We start from the raw sequence: 21,298 nt of genomic DNA, 5'->3' as shown, positions 1-21,298 counted from the left end.
GCACCTGTTAAACATAATAAACTACTGTTGATTTGGGTTCTTTTCTCTCATTAGTAAGGATTTATGTGCTTTAGGAGCATGCTTTCAACTAGTTTTATACTGTTGCTATTCTGCGTGGAGCTGTCTGGAGCTGGTATTGAGATTTTCTTCAGAAGCACTGGAATTACTTAATTACAAATGGGATTTATTGCAAATAAAAAAATGCCTTTGTCTTCTGTGGGAGAGAGTGCAGTATTTTAAAGATCTACTCTCCATATAACTCCAGTTACTTTGTGTGGTAAAGTACTCACATGTAAACTCAAAACTACCATGCTTGCTTCCTGGGAAACATCTGTGTGCCCTTTTATTGACATATACCACAGACATCTACTAATTTGGCAATGTTCCTGTAACTATTACCTGGTTGATTAGGATCTTTAATTAATTTTTAAATTGCTTAATTTAAAATTATAATGTCCACTCTTCATGATCAATTGTTCTAAAATCTAGATTTTAAACAGTAAAATTATCTGTTAAGTCTATTGTATAACAGTCCCCCCTTCTTGGGGGAAAGGGTGGGGATTATCTCTGAAAAAAATCATGTATTTGCAAGGTAGATGTCTGTTTAGAAAAGCCAGCAGGGAAAATGCAGCAAATTACTTGGGAACATCAATTCTAATCCCACATGTGTATGTATAAACTCATAACAACAAATTCTGAAAGAAAGCAAATTGAGAACTGGCAAGAGTGAAGTTGCATTTACAAGTAGCTGTTGAAAATGCTTTCTTTTTACTTCAAAGCATTTTCCATGACTATTCAGAGATGATGTTATGACTAAGATTAATTTCAGGTAATACAGTGCAATAAATTCTGGGATGCTGGGACAGGACATAGAGTTTCTATTGCAAGTTAGAGATTGGGGGTAAAATGTTTGTGATTTGGGATTGGGTTTTTTCTTAAGCACCTTGGAAAAAATTTTTCCTCAGTTCTTCTTGTATTAAGAAAACAAAAAAGTGTGGAAGCTACAGAACCTAATCCAAGTGGTTCTCTCTAAAAGTATAGTGGGCTGGGTATCAGGAGAGAAAATGAACTCCCATGCAAGTGCTTATCTCTGAACAAAATTAAAGTCCTGAAAGTCTGATATTTGACAGTTCATGGACAAGATTTTCAGAGAGCTGTATTTGTGCTCAGGGTGGGGGCAGATGCTGGGTGAAGCTCTGAGTGAGAGAGCTGAAGGAACTGACCTAGGTCTTCACATTTCTTGCCAGTTTCACACTGAAAACTCCCAGTCTGTTAAGAAAGTTCCATCTTTTAAGGGAAAGACCCAGAGTATATTGAAGAAATAGAGCTGTAGGAGGTCAGGAAGTACTTGGTAAACAAATTACTGATTTGGTAGACTAGCATGTCATTCTCCAAATTATAGAAATTTAGAGATAGGGATAGAAATTTTGTTTCAATTGATACAATTGTTAATTGAAACATTAACAAAATAATGTTAACAAACAAGCTGTTGCCAACAACGATTGCACAGCACATTTTCTTTGGTGTGCTTTTTTTAGGAGCAGGTAATTTGGCAGTTGCAAAAATAAAATGCATATTGATTGAATTAATATTTGTGTAGAATATTGGAAATGTGAGAAATCTTGTACAAAACCTTTATGGTTTCTAGATACTACATTTTCAGTACATTGATTATGTTTTCAATTGAAGCGAATTGCTGTATATTCACATTTTCTATTTTAACGTGTATTTGATGGTAAAATATTGATGGTTTAACACATTTGATAGTTAAAAAATATACTCCCATGTGTTATTAAATACCACTTCAATATTGTATTGTTTCTTGACCTCAAACATACAATTAAGTCTTTAATACAGTGCTTATAATTAATGTACATTCTGTTACTGTCTTCATCATTTCCAGTTGAAATCTTGGCAAACAAAAGATTCTTTTGCACAGTAGTTTACTCTGGGCTAGGGGATACTTACAGAAAATTTGAAACACTCCTTTATATTTTGAGACTGCAGAATATCTAATGGTTTTCTGCTTCTGAAGGTAATACTTAGGCTCATTCAGAAATGGGAATTGAACAGTCATTTCCTTTCTTCCAAATGAAAATTTCTATAGTATTTTTGTGTGTTATTGTTTGAGCCTGATTTGGATGATTGATTTATTGGAAATAAAACTTTCAGCAGGCAATTGAGTCTAATATAATTCCCAGTTATGCAGAGCACAAAATTGTTTCAGCCACTAGTGTTTTTTGTGTCACCCATCCAGAATGACCTACTAAAAAAAAAAGTAACCTTTGGTATTATACATACAAATGATACATTGATGCATAGGAATGATGGTGGATTTTAAAAAATTATTTGTAAGGTAAAATAAGCTCTACCTTCATTTGGATCTTGCAGGTGCGAAGATTTGCTGAAGCATTCTTTTGCTTTGAGCATCCTAGGCAAGCTGCTCTTGCCTTTCAAGAACTACAGTGAGTAGCCTTTCAAATTGCACAGTATATAGCATGTAGTACTGTTACTGTAGAGTTTATGTTTTGTAGAAGTAGCATGGCAGAAATACATAAGAAATTCACAAGAAACTTTTGTTCTCAATATAGATTTAAAGTACTGGTAGTTATCAAAGATGTTATAAAATAATCAAGCTATTAATAGTTAATTAGTAGAAACGCTTCTACTAAAGTGAATTAAACTGTTGGTAATTTCTGTTAATGTAAAAATAAGTAGTTTTGTTTTTTTCATGGAGGACTCCTTCCTTTTTTCAGTGCTCAAAGTCATCTGCAGGTGTGTGCAGCTATCAAAAACATTTCCTTCTGCAGTTCTCTTCCACCCCTCCCGATTGAATGCAGTGAACTAGATGGAGATATGAACTCCTTGCCTATTATCTTTGAAGATCGGTATTTAGATTCAGTTACTGAAGGTAAACAAAGCTCACAGTACAATTTCCTTTTTGAAGAAATTAGCAAAATTAGCAAAACTTGAGTATTTTTTATAAGTTTCTTGCTGGCTTTAAAGAACTTCATTTATTTGATAGAATATGGGATTTTACCTTAAGTTTGATGTGTAAAATTCCGTAATTGCTAGTGTGCTATAGCATCACTTATCTGCATAATCTTATTGTAAACATACTTTCTCTTTTCCTCTCTTTTCTATGAAAGATTTGGATGTACCCTGGTTGGTAGCTCAGAGTGTTCCAAGGGCTGAGTCCAATAAACTGGATAAATTAGAAGCTGAAGAAGGTTTCGTTGCCAGTTTTAGTAGCCCAGAACTGAAAATGAGACCTGCTGGCACCTCCATCTTTTGGCATTCAGAAGCTGAAAAGATGCTAACAAAAACCTTCAAAGGGAAAAATGAAGATACAAATAAATCCAAAGCTAAGGTTGCTAAGCTCATAAAAACAATGAAAGCTGAAAACACCAAAAAAGTCGTAAAACAGAACTCAAAGGACTCTGTGGTGTTAGTAGGATACAAATGTTTGATAAGTGCAGCACTGGAAAATGCCTGTAGAAGGTTAGATGGCGAGCCTTCGTACAGTGCTAACGAAGGGCTGGACCCTGGAGTAAGTGGAATTCCTTGTGATACAAAGGCCTGCATCAGGCAAATAACTCGAAGAGACCTTCCATTGATGCCATATGATGAAATGGCTGTCAAGATTGAAGGTGACCAACCAGGTCCAAGTAGTCCTGTGCACTGTGAAAATGAGGCTATTTTTGATAGACTGACTATCTCCCAGACAGGTTCTGGAACTGTTCAAGCAAATAGTGCTTTACAACACAGAGGTACACTTGAAGATTGTCATGGAGGTCAACCAGCTTCCTCCTGTCCTTCAGGAGTCAGGACAACTGAGGTCAAAGCAAGTAATAAGAATCTCTATGAAGAGGAGAATAGAGTGGCTCACACTGGATCGTTGGCTAAGTTTCTACAGGATGAAGAGCACAAAGAGAATTTGTTGACACCCAATATTGAGTCTTCAGGATCTGAAAATAAATTGAATTTGGGAGAACAGGACCTCATGCTTGAAAAGGAAGAGGTCCATGAGAGAAACTGTCAGCATAACAGTGACATGTTGACAAAAATGAAAAGCAATCCACCTACTCTTTCAACAAAAGAAAGTCAAATCTCTGCAAGTGGAGACATGACTAAATTACCAGATGTTAGTGTGACGTATGCCTCTTCTAGATTTTCAGATTCAGGTGTAGAAAGTGAACCAAGTTCTTTTGCAACTCACCCCAACCCTGATCATGTTTTTGAAAATGTTCATGGACAAAGTGCATACAATGGTGAGAAAGCATTTCCTCAGCCTTTACTAAAACCAGACTGTGCAATAAAAAACACAATTGAAAGCCATTGCACCGAGAGCACAAGTGCTGTAAGTGAAATACAGTCATCCCTGACATCCATAAATTCACTTCCTTCAGATGATGATGAGCTGTCACCTGATGAGAATTCAAAGATATCTGTTGTACCTGAATGCCAGCTAAGTGACAGCAAAACAGTATTGGATCTAGGAGCAATTGACTTGCCAAAATGTGATGACAGTAAAACATCAAACACCGATTTGCAGCAACAGCTTGTTGTGTGTTCAGGGCACTTGGATAACAAAACTGTGTCTAAAAGTTCCTTACTCTCAGGAAAAAAAGAACTGTTACACTTGGTTGTTTCACATGAGGGCACGCCTACTGATAAGGAAAGCCCACAAACAGGCCCTGACACAACCTGCAAGGACCCTCAGGACCTTGAAAGGCCTTCTAGAGCTACAGAAGAAACAGTTAAGTTGTGTTTGGAAACAACTTGCATGGGTGAGCCATCTGCTGTTTCAGGTTCTTCATCTGTAAATGCAGCGGTTAAAAAAACAAACAAAGAAAAACATAATGAGCCTTTAGAACTAAAGGACACAACTGAAGAACTGTCAGGAGCTAAAAGTGAAACTGGTGCAGATAATCCTTCTCCAACTGGTAGTGCTGACATGGTAAAGCAAGGGCTTGTTGAAAACTATTTTGGCTCTCAAAGCAGCACAGATATTTCAGATATTTGGCCTATGAACAAGAGCAATCCTGTTAGCCCTCAAAAGGAAGCATATGAAAAACAAATTATTTGTTCTTCTCAACAAGATGAGGAAGAAGAAGAGGATCAAGAAATGATTGAAAATGGGTATTATGAAGAAACCGATTATAGTATATTAGATGGAGCATGCAGTGCTGACCAGGATCATGGCTTAGCAGGAGAGAGAGTCCTGAGATCTGAAATGATTGACAGTGGACACCTGCAAGACATAATGACTGTGCCTCCTGTCTGTACTCCTGGCTGTTTGTCTTTCCCTTCTTCTCTGAGAGACTCTCCCTGCAATGTTACCTCTTCTTCAAAGAATAAATCCGATGCAATTACACAACAGCCAGGCAGCACATCCTACAGCTCAGCTTCAGCTGTTTCCTGGTATGAAAGCTCCCCAAAACCTCAAATGTTAGCGTAAGTGATTGCTTTAAAACAAGCTTTTTGCTTTTAGAAATTATGTTAATATAATAGGGAAGGGGAAAAGAAGTATGGTTGGGCTTCTGGGTAGAATGTCTAAGAACTGTGGCTTGTGGATTCAGCATGCCCAAGTAACAGCATGTTCTAGATGTTCAGATAAAAAGAGTCTTAGCACTACACTTCTGTGTGTTAGCTTGTAATTTCATGTGGTTTGAAAAACAAGCAAAACAGGATTTTTCTTTGTTTAAAAAATAATAATCCAGCTGAAGAATGATGTTGTAAAGGCTACTGAGCATAAAAATGGTGTTTTATGAAATAAAAATTGTTAATATAGCTAGCTATAAAATATGCTTTGACTTTAAAAACATAAATCCAAAAAACATAGTGTAACTGGTTGTCCATCATATTAGTTAAGTGAAGCAAATGTATAATTCAAGCTATGGTAATGGCCTTGTTTTTAAATCTTGACTTCAAATATCAAAAATGTAACACCTCAGAGACCATAGTGCTCTAAATTACACTGCTGTTTGGAGACCAGGAAAGCCAAATTTAGAGGAATGTTAGGGACCCAGATTGTACCTCTTCTTGCTGTAAACATAGGAGTTTCCCTGATAAACTCCTGCTGCTAAATAAACATGTGAAGCAGCAGTTTTTGTTGTATTGGAAGTAAAATGTTGCTATGAGAGAAAAGAAAATTTAAAAGAGAGGTAGAAACAAATTCTGAGCAGATAGTGTGTGAAAAGCAGCTTGAGAACAGAAAGAAGGAGTAAGCAGTCAGGTGGAGGAAAACAGGTTACAAGTGGCCAGAAAAGTAGCTTCTGAAATACTGTATGGTGGTACTGGTGTACAGTGGGAAAGATGAAGAGCAGAGACTACTCAGGCTATTCTGTAACAATAAAAGAGAGCTTGGAATAAAATCAAGGACTTGGCTGTGGGAAGAGCAGAGACTCCTGGAATATGAGATAACTGTGAATCCAGAGGGTATGATCTGCTCTATAAAGAACCACCCTTGGTGTGTTCAGGAAACATGCCCTAAGTACAAACTCAAGTAGCTTCTGTTGCAGAGTGATAAGAGCAGCTGTCAGCAGTGGTTTCTGTTCAGGCTGACTTCATTGAGGCCTGCTCCTGCCAGTTAGTGAGGAAGGAGCTGAAGATAAAGCAGGGAAAAAGAGAACAAAAGGTAGAATGGGAGGAAGACTGTGAACAGGCAGAAGAGGATGGGGTACAGCATGATGCCGTGAGGGATCATGCAGAACAGGTGGATTAAGGAAGCATAAGAAAGCATAAAGCTTTATGTGCTGCAGAGAAACTGATATGCAGTTAGGAAGGCCATGCACAAAGACTGAGAAAAGTGGAAGAAAGGGAGGAAGGAACACAAGGAGCTCCTAGCATGTGAGGATCTCAGCTATTAAAAACCTTATAGTGTATGCCTTCACAGAATAGGTAAAAGATCAGAAGTCTGGATCTGGCTGTTTCGGAAGCAAGTGTCAGTTTTTCAGCCCACCACAAGAACCTCATGGTGAGACATAACAGCACTGACTCCAGCTCTCTTCTGACCTAAGAAATAGGCTTGGCAAGAATTATCAAAAGTCAATGAAAATCTTAACCTTAACTTCGAATTGGTCATAATTTCTATAATATTTTTTTACTGAGTGGAAACAAAGCTGTTGCTTGCTTAAGACCACAAGGAACCCATCATCTTTAGTGGTTTCAGAAATACTTGAGAGTTTGCAAAGATGAGAAGAGAGTAGAAGTTGAGATATGGTTTTTGTTACAGAGAAAAAGGGGCTATAGGAATCTTCAGTAAAAATGTTCTGAGAAAATGGCTTATTTTGTGAAAATAGTAATTTGATAAATTTATTTTCCTTCGTATTAATTACATAGAATACAAAACAAAATGACAGTAGAAAACTGCATCCTGAGAGACCCCACATTTATCTAGCAATAGTAAATGTATAATAAGGTTTTTTTTTTGTTCCAGTTTCCTACAGGCTAAAGAAGAATTGAGGCAACTTAAACTTCCTGGATTTATGTATAGTGATGTTTTCAAACTGGCTTCTTCAATACCTTATTTCAGTATGGAAGATGATGAGTGTTCAGAAGAAGGAGTACATCTGATAGTTTGTGTCCATGGCCTAGATGGTATGCTGGGAAATGTGATATTGTACAAGAAAGCAGTTCAGATTACCAGTGAGATTTCGCTTTGGTCATTCAAACTCTGAACTGAACACCTGAAATAGGTTCAGTAGAGGGAAATGGAAATCTGACATTGTACTGCTAAACATTTGATAATGTGTTCCATAAAACTTTTAAATTAAGAATTCTATGTCTTTAATAAAACTTCCCTGTACCTAAATCTGTTTAATGCCATAGCTCACATCAGGTGCATCTTTCAGTTTTTTATGTCGTAAAGGAATTTGTCCATGTTGTGGTGATAGAATGGAGTTACTGACAAAACTTTTCTTTAGAATTGCTGTGTTGTCAAGGAAAATGAAATATCTGTATCTTCTTAGGAAAAAGAAATAGTGCATGTAAAACGCAGTCAAGTGTTTATAAAGTTTTAAAAGGTTAAGTCATTGAATCACAGTGTGGTTGAGGGTGAAGGGGATCTCTGAAAATTGTCTCATTCAACTTCCTTGCTCAGAGCAGAGTCTATAGATTGCCCAGGATGCAACCCAGCTGGGTTTTTGAATATTTCCAAGGACAAAGATTCTATTGTGGAAGAAGTGAGGAAAACCTCATTTTAATTGAAAGAGTTATAAAGTTTAAGTAGCTTGAATATATACATTTTCTTTTAGTTCAAAGCATATATGTAAGAAACAATATCCCCTCTAGCTTTTGTGTGTTTTTGAGACACTTCTTAAATTAGCAATGTGAGGAAACACAAGAGGGCAGTAGAATAGAGTATTGGACTGCACCAACTACACAGGCACCTTAATTTTTTGAATTCTTAAGTTAAAAAAATTAAAGTACAGCATAGTTTTTCTTTCCTCATTTGGGCAGAAAGCAACCTTTGTTAAGTACTTTTAAAAACAGACTCAAAGGACTCACAGGTATTCCCTCTTACTAGTGAAGATACTCTCATGTTATTGCATTTAGATGTGGCATAAAAGTTAATTTGACCAAGAAGCCTGTTGTTAAAAAAACATGTTTTTGAAGCCTTAGGAAAGTCCACATAGTTAGAATTTTCTTATGAAAGGAAAGCTTATACAAGCTATTTCCTATAAATGACAGATGTAAATAAAAATCCTGAAGGCAAAAAGGCTCCCTTTCTTCAAAAGCATCCATGACTACTGATGTGGAAAAATCTTCAGGATGCTAGTTAAACTGGCATTTGTTGTTTTGGGTACCACAGTATCTAAAAGTGTCTTTATCTGCTGATAGTTCACTCTGCCTTTTCATTTTATAATACTCCTTCACTCAATTCTTTAAGCTCACTTTGAGTTCTTTAATTTGCTGTATCAAAATTAATAAGTTTCCAAGAATGTTATGTTCACCGTGCTATTTATCACTTGCTAACACAGAATCAAGCAAGACTTCCTACATCCTTGCTTTTTTAAAAGGGTTTGCATCAAATGTCATTTTCATAAACCATTTTGTCACTTAATTTGATATTGTAGTTTATCTTTCAAAGTCTTACTGAATTTTAATTACGGCTCAGACTATAATTAGCTGTGTTTAAATATAAAGCTCTGCCAGACATTCATTTCAGTATTCTGAGTGCTTTTATTGCAAGTTAACTTTGCAGAATCTAACTCTTGATTGTTTTTCTTTTGAAGGTAACAGCGCAGATCTAAGATTAGTGAAGACTTATATTGAGCTAGGGCTGCCTGGAGGAAGAATTGAATTTCTTATGTCTGAAAGGAATCAGGTATTTGCCAATTAAAAAAGAATTTTTGTAAAACTATGAACAGTGTAAACCTTCAGAGATGTTTATTTAATTGCACTGTTGTGTTGACCACATTTTGTATATTTTTATTGTATTCTCACAAAATCCATGGTTTGATCTGTGGTTTGTGTCCAAGTAATTACAAAATCTTGTATGGTATTGAAGGTAAATATTTTAAGGGGTAACATTTGTTACTACCAATTTGTTGTGTGTACTGTGTCTCCTAAATTCTCAGAATAAGCAGTTTGGATTGTGGATAAAATGTGCTCAATACTAGTGGTAAAAATGGTGATAGTGAAAACTGGTGTGGCAAGAAGGGAGATGTGTTATTTCAGAGGATCTGAGAAGTACAAAATTCCTGTCGCTTTTTCTTTTGTCAGCATTCTGCAAGATCTACATCATAACACCAAACAAATATCAAATTATCAAATATCAAGTGTTAAACTTTTGTGAATTTTATTATTTTCTTATGAATTAAATTTGCCAAAGCACAAAAGACCAATTTTTACTTTTTGTCCGTGTGTATGTGTGTACTGCATATTGTATTAGATATACTTCAGAGATGAACTCGAACAAAGTCTTGTCAGTGGCTCAAACAAAAGCTTCATTTAGTGCACTAGCATTTTTCTGGCAGTAGCTGCTGGGATGCTTTGTGAAACAGGCTGGACAGGCACCAAGCCAGGCTTTCTCTTCTCTAGCCCTATAGTTTGTGTCAGTCAGCAGCTGTGAGAATTTCTGATTTGTGGATTCCACTGAGACCACTGAGCCTAATAGCAGCTGACAGACTTTTTTCCTTAATGTTGGCTGATTCTTTTTGAATCTTTTTACTTCTGTATCCATAGCATACAGTTGAGATTAATTCTATGGTTTGTATACTTTAGTAATTCAGCTGCAAACAAGGAAATGGAAGTAATTTACCTTACAGTTTTTTTTTAAAAAATACTTGATAATCATTCCTCATTCCTCATTCACTGCTTCAGTTTTTATAAATTAATTTTTTTTCACATATTTCATAAACAAGTACAATTTCCCCCTCAGGAGGCAACTGGAGAGACTTAGTCCATTTATTATTTCTTATAGTTAGATGTAAAAATTTCTGTTCATCCATGGTACCCTTCCTGGCCCACTTGAAACTTCTTGTCATTTAAAATTGAATGATCAGAACTAGAGAGGGTATTTAAGATGCTTTTGCACTATGGACTGACAAAATGCTATATTGCTATTTTCTTTCCTTGCTTTCCTAACATTGCTGATTATATGCAACACAGACATGTAGATGATTGTTTGCATATACAGTTAGGACTGGTTTTCTTTATGTAACATTTATTTGCATTTCTTGCCATTTTATAACCCAGACATGCAGTAGTATAAGATTCTTGTGAAATTCTGGTTGGTTCTAGATTTGACTCTGGATATTTAGTTTTGTCTACAAACTGATTTTTCATCTCCTTCTTGCCTTTCCCAGGTCATTTACCAATATGTTGAACACTACAGATTTTAGCACAGATCCTTTGGAACTTGTGTTGAAAAGTTCTAGGCAGGCTTTGCTTATGTCTTTTAATTTCCTACTGCTGATTATTGGAGAGAATCAGCTATGAACTGAGGATAAGGCCTTAAGGATTTTGTTTGTTTGTTTGTTTCATTTTGAATAACTGGTATTACTGTAGACTGCTGTTGCAGTAATTAACTCATCTCTATTTCATGGGCAGTGTGGTATTATTCTGAATATGCAGTTTTGTCTTCTGTTTCACTACAGATAATCTTAAGTGTAGAGAGCAGTTAAGAAGTAAGGCTGGGTGTGTAATGTTAAGATTTGTTTTGGTGTTTTAGAACAAAGTAGTCTTACAGTAAAATGTGCATCACTTTATTCTGTATTACAAGAAAATAACATGAAAAATTTACAATAACTAGCTGTAGTGTTTATATTCAGAGTTAATTTCGATGCTTTTATTTCTGTGCTGTTGATCAAAACACTGGGGAGTAAGGATTCAGACTGAATGCAGAATGTATATTGCTGCATTAGAAAATACAGTTATTATTTTTTATTTCTTTTATTTTACAGAATGATACCTTTGCTGATTTTGATTCCATGACAGATCGCCTTTTAGATGAAATTATACAGTATATACAAATTTATAATCTACCCCTTTCCAAAATCAGGTAATATCTGTTCTCTACTATTTACAGAAATAAACTTTAAACTAGAGCCCTGGGTTGTTTTAAACTGTGATGCTCAGGAGCAGGTGAAAAGAGAGATGAGAAAAAGCAATTTGGGATGGGGGAGGAGTAGGGGAAAGGAGGACAATGGAGAGAGCGGGAATTGCCAGATTAAAGAAGACTGAACAATGTTGTAAGCTCATCTACTGGTGGTTTTAGGGCAGAGGTTAAGCATTACATTTAAGGAATAGCTGTCTTGTGCTTCTACAAATTCTGCACAATAGAGTTCTGCAGAAAAACAGATAGTATTTTGAGAAAGTCAAAGGAACCTGTAATAGCACTGTGCCAGGATGAAGTTAGCTTCCTTCTGATTTTATAGTCCCTTTGCCAAGTATGACATGGCAGACTGTCTTGTCACTCCCACAGGACATTTTCATCTTACCTGTGATGTTGAAGGGCAGCTGCAGGAAAATACATGCCATTATTTTTTATGTGTTCTGATTGTTTCATCTGCTAAAGAGCATGTTTTACATATTCTTAGAGAGCTTACCACAGTCTATGCATTTCTGTTTTCTTTTGTATTTACTTCCAGGGAGTACCTGTTGCATTTATTTTCTCAAGGTAGGGTGTACCATTTGGGCAGATTACCTTACTAACTCAGCAGTGTTGCTGGAGTTAGTTCATCAAGAGATGAAAGAAGATAATTCAACTTCCTGACTTTATCAATTTGTTTAGGTACCTTCAAATTATACATCCAGAAGGTTTTTTGACTTGCTAGTCACATGTGTTTTTGACAAGTTTGTGCATTCACATGTGTTTGGTAGGCCTTGTTCAGATGGAGGAAGCATTTGAAACATTTAAAAATAATCTCACTATATAAATAAATGTTTCTGTTTTGAGATAGGCAAGATTTGACATGCTTAATTTTGTCTAAACTGTTGATTTAAAAATTTAAAAGCACTGTGTGATCATATTTTTGTTTCAGAGGCTATATGGTGTAGCATACAAGTGGTAGCGCCCTTGGTATGGGAGAGAAGAGTTCTGTAACCCACCAGCATACACCAGGATCTTCTCTCCCATGCTGTTGTCTGAAGGCTGTAATGAGCAAACCCACCCACTTATCTTCTCATTGTTTATACCTGAGAACTGAACTCTTATTTGCTTTTGGTTTGCTTTTCTCATAAGATTTGTAGATGTTTTTCACTTTTATTTGTTACTTGTCACATGAAAGAAAAAAACAAACCTATGAATTTTTATTTTAGTTTCCCTTTTAAGGCATATACTTGTTCTGGGCCCTACTGAAACCGAAGTTTTCATTTCCCAACTTAAGCTTTTCTTATGGGAAAGTTTACATGAGAGAGCTGTTAGAAAGACATGTGCCTCTATGCAAGACCTTGAAGGGATGACCCAGAAAGCCTGGGAAAGTACTGCTGAGAAATCCTCTGCTCAAGAAGCCAATGCTTTCCTGCCTCATTTTGGTTATGCCACTCTAGAAAACAGCCCTTGTAGTAGTTACCTGTGGTGTCCTGAATGATGCTGGTTTCATTCCAAAAAATCTCCCCATCTCTCATAGGAAGTGTTCTCTCTTTGAGTGTGGCTCCATAACCAGTCAAAATAGACATCAGTCTCCAGATTTGTGATTTTGTATGACAAAAAAAGCCAACATCCTAAGATGGTCAGATTCTGTCTTTCTTAAGCAGTTGGACATCAGCATCCCAGGCTTCAGTATAAGGATAGTAATGTTCATGGTGGGAGTTTCAGCTTCCTTGGCCTTGGGTCTGGGTAGATTAATTTCATATTTCTATATCTCCAGTTTGCTCTTTCATTTGTTTCCCATTTACTCTTTTTCCCCTCCCATTCTTTGTTATCCCTAATGCTGACTTCTTCTCCTAAGTTACACAATTGTGTTCCTGCAGTGACCATTAATAGAGCATTGGGGACCTCTGCCATATGATACCTGTACCTACAGTCGTACACACCACACTTCATTCTGGTGATACACTGTTCAGGCCACAAAGAATAACTACTTGTTATTAATAGAAACTGTAGTGAAACTAATACAACTTTAGAGCTGACTTGGTAGTTCACTGGCAGATCATTGTTGTCAAATGATGCTTAAACAAACCAAATCAGTTCAGGTCAAGATAAGTCCAGAGATATTCTAAGATTCTGCCCTGTATTTGGATAAATGCAGAGTCTCGTGCTCTCAAGTAATGATGAAATTCTACTGTGTTATGTTCCTGTACTGAAAAAAGACACTCCCTGGACCACTGCAATAGTGTCAGCTTCAGTAAACATTTTTGGTACCTGCAGAGCTAATACCAGCTATTGCAGCAATTCACTAACACATTCCTTCATCTCTCAGCAAAATCTCTGTGCTCACAACAAGCATGGAGCAAGCATGAGCTGGAAGCTTGATTCAAAACAAATGCAATTTGCTTTATAAAAGAACTGTTTAATAAAGAATCACAGGAGGCTTTAGGTTGAGGTGACACCTGAAGGTCATTTGGACCAGTCATACTAATGCCACCATCAAGTTAATGTAACTTTGCATGTCAAATTGCTCAGTCATACCCATTCCAGTTTTAAGTTTCTATGAGGATGGAAGTCTTCAAGGTAACCAAGCATCTGGGGAATAAAGCACCTGCTCTTATAGTGTAGTTTCAGAAACTGTTTTGCACATGTCAGGTCTTATGTAAATTTCTGATGACTTGTGTTGGACTTTGACCTCGGGTAGATTAATCAGCTTGTCATCCTCTTCCCTAAGTAACATTGGCTCATTAAAAAAAAAAAAAAAAAACAGAAGTTTTTAATGCTATGTATATATTAAAACATCTGTTTGTTGTTTCAGCACCTCATTGATTCTGGATCTTAATTGATTTTTCTTCCTTCCATGAATTTTTATTGTTGGACAGGATTTTTGTTTATTGGCACAGAATAATGAGGTTTTCCTCATTATTAATAATGAGGTGTCTGATGTTCTAGTATGATCTGAATTGGTAGACTTGTATCATAAAGCTGTATAAAAACTGTAATTATGTTAACTTCAGTGAGTTAATTATATATTCAGAAGATTGTAATATTGCCACCTAGTGTTCATTGCTTTTGCACAGCATCCCATGTGTAGGATGGATTATGTTCCTGTCTTACACTTTCAAGACCCTATTTGAAGGATTTTCCTTTTCCTCCCCTTTTTGATTTGAGCAATTTTTTAACCCTTTCTCTATTAAAAAACAAATTTAAGGCTTACTATGGGTTCATCTAAGCATCTGAATTGGATCACAATGTATTACTGTAACCATTATTATATTTCTAAGTCTTTTCAAATTTCAAATTTGTTTAGTGTTTCAAAGTCAATTTGAAACACTAAACAAGTGTTTAGTCTTTGAGGTACATTCACATACCTGACTGTGAGCTTCCAGTTTTCCTCAAAATGGATCTTTCATGTTTCTGAAGTTTTGGTTAGGTATGCCTGTACTCTTAGGGATGATAGAATTGATAGATGGATTGCTGCTTTTTTCACAGAAAATGCCCTTTGTTATGGTACAGTATAAGAGTTTCTCATCCCCTTATGACTTTTAATAAATATTGTCTGAAATGTAGGAGAACTGTCAAGAGAGTATCTCTGCTAATATTCAGATCTTCTTTAGAAAACAATCTGTTTTACTCAAAAGTTACATCACACAGATCATTTTCAGGATCAACTCAATTTCTGTGTGCATTTACTTGTTCTTAAAGAAATCTGTGGTTTTGTTGTTCTTGTGTGGATCTTTATTAAAACTATTCCTCCAATAGTATAGTATAAATTTTAGTATTCAAGAGAGCGACTTCATGTTTTGTTTTGCAAATGCTCTGCTGTTGTGCTGACACCACAGAGGATACATCATCTTTCATTTCAGAATTGGTTAGGCAAATATAGCAAGCTCAAACAAAGAATTTCTCATACAAATAATACTGGAAATCTAGTACTAAAAGCAACTGAGAAGAATATGCATTCATGCTTAAACAATGTATTAATAATGAACAAAACCCCTTTTTCTGCTACAGAAATGCATAATTATTTCCAAGTTTAGGAGTTCAGGGTGGTTTTGCCATTCTATAACCGATTGTTTGCATTTGTTAAATTGGTATTTTCCAATATTTAAACAGTCAAGGAATTTACCTTTTAATTGGTATTTTCCAATATTTAAACAGTCACGCAATCTTTTACCACTGTATTTTACACAGATGTTGCAGCAAGTTTTGTTTTAGCTACTTTTGTTGATGAATGTAGTGATACAGAGAAAACAGGAAGGATGATCCTAGAGGTGTAATACTGTAGCACATTTGTGATCCAGCAGTGATAGTTCTTCTGTAGATAATTTTGGATGGTTTTCTGTTTTCACCAATTCCTGGGGTTGCATCTGCAATGCAGGAAGGCACCTTTTCATTCTCACTTTGTGAGTCTGGTCTTCTTCAAGTCAGTGCCTAGTCTGGTGTGGTCCTGATCTCAGAAGGGATCTCTAAGCATAACAACTAGAATTGCTTAATTTCATAGTGTCCGTTTTAAAAGAAATGCTTTAAATAGGCTTGCCTATATGACAGTAAGCACCTCACATTACGTAATAGTTATCCTTAGATAGAAGAAGCTAAGGAGTTCCATCCATCTTTCCCTTAAATTGCTTAACCAGGGAAACACCTAAAAGTACTATTGTCCTGACAGAGACATATTCTTCAATTGCTTGCTCAAGCTGATAATCACTTCTTTTGGTCGGTCTGCTAAGCAGATCTGAGATGTTGCTTCTGTTTTTAAATAATCAGGTTCATTTAAGTAATGGTGTTCCCCCCTATTAGGAATGCCTTTGGAATCTGTCTCCACTAGATTGTTTCAGGAATACTCATACATCTATCATATTGAGTGCCATCACATGCCAAAGTAATGATAATTTCAGTCATGCATGGCTCATAAAATATTTTCTTAATAGTTGACGCTAAAGGAAATGAACCCAGAAATAATCTTGGGTTTGGGTGGTAGATGCTGGTGGAAGGATAGTTTGGTTTTGTTCACTTTTCAAAACTGCTGTATTAAATATTTCTGGAGGATTTCAAAACATGTTTGGAATGAGTTTGTGCAGCTTGAGAGATCTGGAAAAGCTATGCCTCCTGAATGACATAAAATACAGATGTGAATGGAAACCTTTCATTTTTTTTTTTCTAAGCTCTTTTAGCATTTCATGACACCAATTTACTTTTTCTCTGTGAAAGGAAAAAAAAGTCCTGCTATAAAATTCCATGTTTTATTGCTTTTTCTCTTTAACAGCTTTATTGGACACTCACTGGGTAATTTAATAATCCGTTCAGTGCTCACAAGACATCGATTTAAGTATTACCTCAACAAACTTCATACCTTCCTGTCTCTGTCTGGACCACATCTTGGTACTCTCTACAACAGCAGTGCTCTTGTTAATACAGGTGAAATATTATTTTCAGTAGTATTATTTTAGGGGAAATCTTGTCTTTGAAATGAACTTAGCAAGTTCATGTGGGGTGCACATTTCTGCATTACTGTGATTGTGAGAAACTGCATATTTCACTGTCATAAGCAGAGAGAAGGGTTATAAAAATAAAGTGTCAATAAAAGGATGTGCAAGAGGTGATTGGCTTAAGTATTTTCCAATATGTTTGGTTCAGATTTTCTGTTGCAGCATAAATAAACTCCAGTTTTAATCTGTTGAGCTCAATTTATAATAAACTGAACTTGAATATACTTAATCTGCCAAACAATTATATAAGATGCATTAAAATAATTCTAAACTATTGTGTCTTTTCTCTCTCAAAAATGCCCTACAACCTGCAGTATGTTCCTGCAGATGTGCATGGCGAGGGAGGTAAAATTTCCTGAAAAGTCAGTTAGCCACCTATTATTATTATTATTGACTAAGAGAAATAACCAAAGAAAACTTGCTGTGGTATTCCTGTGAGAAGATTCTGCTTCCTTTTTTCAAGTTACATTTATTGAGTTCAGTTTAGAAATTGGGGAAGTAATGCCAGTTGTTTTTTGAACATCAAAATGTTCTGGTATTATACAAATTGTTGAAATAGAATGTGTATATTCTGGCTAACATTACTGTATTTACACTTTCTGGAAGTTATTTTTTGTGGGCAGGCATGTACACTACTGGAAATAAAGGCTTTCATGCTTCATTGTGTAGATAGACAGGAAAGAAAATGAAAATTTAAACTGTTTCTGAGCTTGACAATGCTTACATGAAAAGTAAAATTAGCATCTGAGAGACTGTTAAGAACTTTACATACTATACTTATGTTTAACTAGTTTTCTTGTTTTATTGTGGATATATACTCATGTTGTACCTAACAATGCAGGACTGTGGTTTATGCAGAAATGGAAGAAGTCTGGTTCTTTATTGCAACTGACATGTCGAGACCATTCAGATCCACGACAGACATTCTTATATAAACTTAGTAAAAAAGCAGGTAAGCTTTGTTAATGCTTCCTATATCTTAAAGGCAACTGTGTATAAATGTGAATAGGAAACAACAAAAAAAAAAGAACTTATTTTCAAAAAACTCCTGTTTCAGTTTTAATATTTAAGAGTTACTTAAGTCCTGTATTCTTCAAGTAAAGTAAACAGTGAACCTTTTCTGTTGCAGAGGTACGATATTACTTTGAGACTTTCCTTCCTAACTAATGAGCAGAACTTGAGTGCAGCCACTATACCAATAAATAGGGCATTTTAAAAATATCTGTCTATGAGCCATTAGGTGATGAGTCAAGTACATTCATACACATTTAGGATTACCTGTCTCTGTATCTGCCTTTCTTACCTATACTATAAGTCTTTTATTACCAGATTAAGATGGTCACGGGAAACAAAAACTTACTTTCATAAAGGAAGGAGAAGTTGTACTTAGCATAATAGCTAAATCCCAGATTAGATTATTCATACTATGTCATTCATACAGTTTTCTCTGGTTGAATATCCTTATTTCAACTGTTGGCCAAGAATGTGTTTTGCCAGTGGGCAATGTGCCAGCAGGGGGGTAGTTTCTGACAGGTGTATGTGAATGTGTATTAGTCAAGCAGTTGAGGAGCCAGAGTTGCTTGTGCTGTTTTGTGAAAAATCCAGGCACACTCCTAGATCGAAATATTTCTAGGCTGTCACAGCTGGAATTATGTCAAGAGCAACGAAGTACAAATATATGGGCAGGAAAAGACTGACATATAGCTCTAGAGGTGCTTGAATATAAAATTTACAAGACTTGGAAGAAGCAGAAAATAATAAGGAAGGAGCAAAAAGAAAAATCATGGTAAGATAGGAATACTGATCAAAAATTTATTTTAGAAAAACTTGGGGTTTTTTTTACCCTTCTCTTCAGAATCTACTGTCATGAAATGATTTTGTTGATGATACAGTAATATTTAAAGCTGAACTGGTATTTAAAGGTGAACTCAATCTAGTTTTGCTGTCTTTTGAAAAGAAATGTTTGAATATAAATAGACATTATGTGAGAAGTTACACACTGGATGCTGAGTAAGACTGTGGGACCCCTGCTAAGACATAATCAGATTAATTAATCAGTTGGCTTTAAAAAAATTCATATTCCATGGTTTTTATGTGTATGTATCTCAACATGGCTAGAGACACTGTTGTTTGAGTACTACTGTCTGTTCTAGAAATGTGACATATTTTCTGATGGCAGACCTTTATATGACAGGATTTTTGAAAGACCTGGATAGCATCATCTCAAGAGTCATAATGTGCATTTCAGACTTTGTTCCCCATAAATGATAAAGGAATATAAAAGTCTTCAGGCTCAGTTTCTGCTTTTTTCTTTCTCACCAAAGAGATGGAAAGAGCTGTATTTTGGGCCACAGCCTCAGCTACACCATCTTGTTTCCAGGTCCTTCAGTGAGGTCAGTGTCAGGAGAAGGAAAGGCTGGGGGAGATAGGAGAAAGAGATGTGAAAAATTATTGATTTTAGATAAGGAGAAAAGAAAGTAAGTTTTATGCTTCCCTCACAGAGAAGGAAGAAAATTTTCCTTTGAGGGGTGAGTTAATATACTGTATGTACAATGTAGGTGTTGGTGCCTTTAACTCTTGATATCTGTACAAGGCCTGCTCTGTCCTGCCATCTCTTTCTTCATTCAGTGGGCATACAGCATTGGCTATACTTGACTCTCAGACATAAGGTGAGAGGCATTTGAGATTCCCCAACCTGCACAATTCCTCTTTTCAGATTCTCAATACAGGTAATTTGTGTGCTGGTCTCAACAATGATTCTAAACATAAATCTTTCCAGAAGTCACTTAACTTCAGGGAACATGTGAGAGATTGACAACACTTTTGAAAGGTGTAGCTGTGAATTTGCCACTTCTGTTGATTTTTGTAATCAAATAGTTGAATAGGGGTCTAAGATGAAGAAACATCTATTACTGCTTAATGTGGTGTCTTCTTTGGACATTGGCTTTACATCTGGCAAAATCCCTAAGGCAGCAAAATCTAAAACTTGCTGTGAATCCAGCAGGTGGTGTTTTGAGGGTCAAGGTCTCAGCTACACAGTTATATGGTGGCTTGTGACTCTAGATTTCAAATTTGCCAAAGAACATACATGTTAAACACATCCTGTTGCTTAACCCCAAAATGGATGAAGAATAGGTAAACAGTAAAACACACTTATCTTATGAAATACCCTATATACTTTGCTCCTGCTGAAGATTTTGATCAAACACTTACTCATAATGAAAGATTGATTATACTTATGTCTAAAATATGATATTCAGAAGGGGCTGTTCTAAGGCAAACTACTTTCCTAAAGTGCACCATTGTGTTTGGCCTAAAGCAGATAGGCAGCACCAGAAATCAGCTGCAGCTTTCTAGAGAAAATGTAACAATTCAATGTCTTTAAGGGCTGTAACTGTCATTACTGGGGGCTCCTACCTTTGCATCATTCTACTATGAGCATGCTTGTTCAGGAATTAGGAAGTCTGGGTTTAGTTATAAAGGTTTAATTATACTTCGAGATTGTGTTGGGGTGATTCTGCACCTGTGCTTGAGCTTGTTAAACCTTACAGTGAGGCAGTGCCTTAGAGAGGCACCTGCACTAGGTGGGCTATATCATGTATGTGTTGGTGCTAAGCACAAGTTCTAATGCAGCTGTTGTCTGAAACATCAGTGAAGACAAGGTACCATACATCTTTAGGTTTCTTTAAGCCATGTGGAGGCTTTACTCTCTTCTGTATAGCCAGAAACCAACCACTGTATTCCTAAGAAACAAGGTGAAGGTTTGAACCATACCCAGTTTAATGGGAAACTTTAGAACTGAGCCATCATGCCTATTAAATATGTACAGAGGAAAGGCTGGTACCAAACATTTCATAATTTTGTAGCTCTACCTATCGTAATTGGTTTTTCTCCTTTTTTGTGCAAGATCCTGTAATAAATTAGTGCCAAATATCAGTTGTAAAATGTTTAATTATTCAGTAGTAATAGATCAGAGGATTTGCTTTAAGTGATACCTTTTTTCTTGTAGGTCTTCATTACTTCAAAAACATTGTGTTAGTAGGATCTCTGCAGGATCGTTATGTTCCTTATCACTCTGCTCGCATTGAGATGTGTAAAACAGCTTTAAAGGATAAACAATCAGGTAATAAATATCCTGAAAAATAAACAAACCACTCAGGTTAAAACCTCCCACATATCAATGTCCTTCCATTTAATTTTGGCTGCTTAACTGCAGCACCTCTATTATGTGTTTAGAAACTTTGGTCTTACTTTGTAGTAGCAGTAGAGG

The 21,298-nt window shown here is 36.0% G+C and overlaps 1 protein-coding gene across 5 annotated transcripts in view; it reads left to right on the top strand.

Annotated features, from left to right (window-relative positions):
* FAM135A (family with sequence similarity 135 member A) overlaps positions 1 to 21,298 on the top strand; it is an 80,602-nt gene that overhangs the window by 56,956 nt on the left and 2,348 nt on the right. For 4 of the 5 annotated variants that reach the window (XM_030235650.2, XM_030235649.2, XM_030235648.2 and 1 more), the window contains 9 exons: positions 2,392 to 2,465; positions 2,757 to 2,911; positions 3,150 to 5,457; positions 7,442 to 7,602; positions 9,240 to 9,331; positions 11,412 to 11,509; positions 16,806 to 16,957; positions 17,870 to 17,980; positions 21,038 to 21,151. In XM_030235650.2, coding sequence (XP_030091510.1) covers positions 2,392 to 2,465; positions 2,757 to 2,911; positions 3,150 to 5,457; positions 7,442 to 7,602; positions 9,240 to 9,331; positions 11,412 to 11,509; positions 16,806 to 16,957; positions 17,870 to 17,980; positions 21,038 to 21,151 — 3,265 coding nt within the window. The remainder of the gene's footprint in view (positions 1 to 2,391; positions 2,466 to 2,756; positions 2,912 to 3,149; positions 5,458 to 7,441; positions 7,603 to 9,239; positions 9,332 to 11,411; positions 11,510 to 16,805; positions 16,958 to 17,869; positions 17,981 to 21,037; positions 21,152 to 21,298) is intronic. The other variant, XM_050972325.1, reaches the window with a different exon arrangement.

The sequence above is a fragment of the Serinus canaria genome, chromosome 3, assembly GCF_022539315.1.
Source record: "Serinus canaria isolate serCan28SL12 chromosome 3, serCan2020, whole genome shotgun sequence".
NCBI classification, from domain to species: Eukaryota; Metazoa; Chordata; class Aves; order Passeriformes; family Fringillidae; genus Serinus; species Serinus canaria.
The sequence above is the reverse complement of the archived record's forward strand: the minus strand, read 5'-3'. Positions and strand labels throughout refer to the sequence as shown.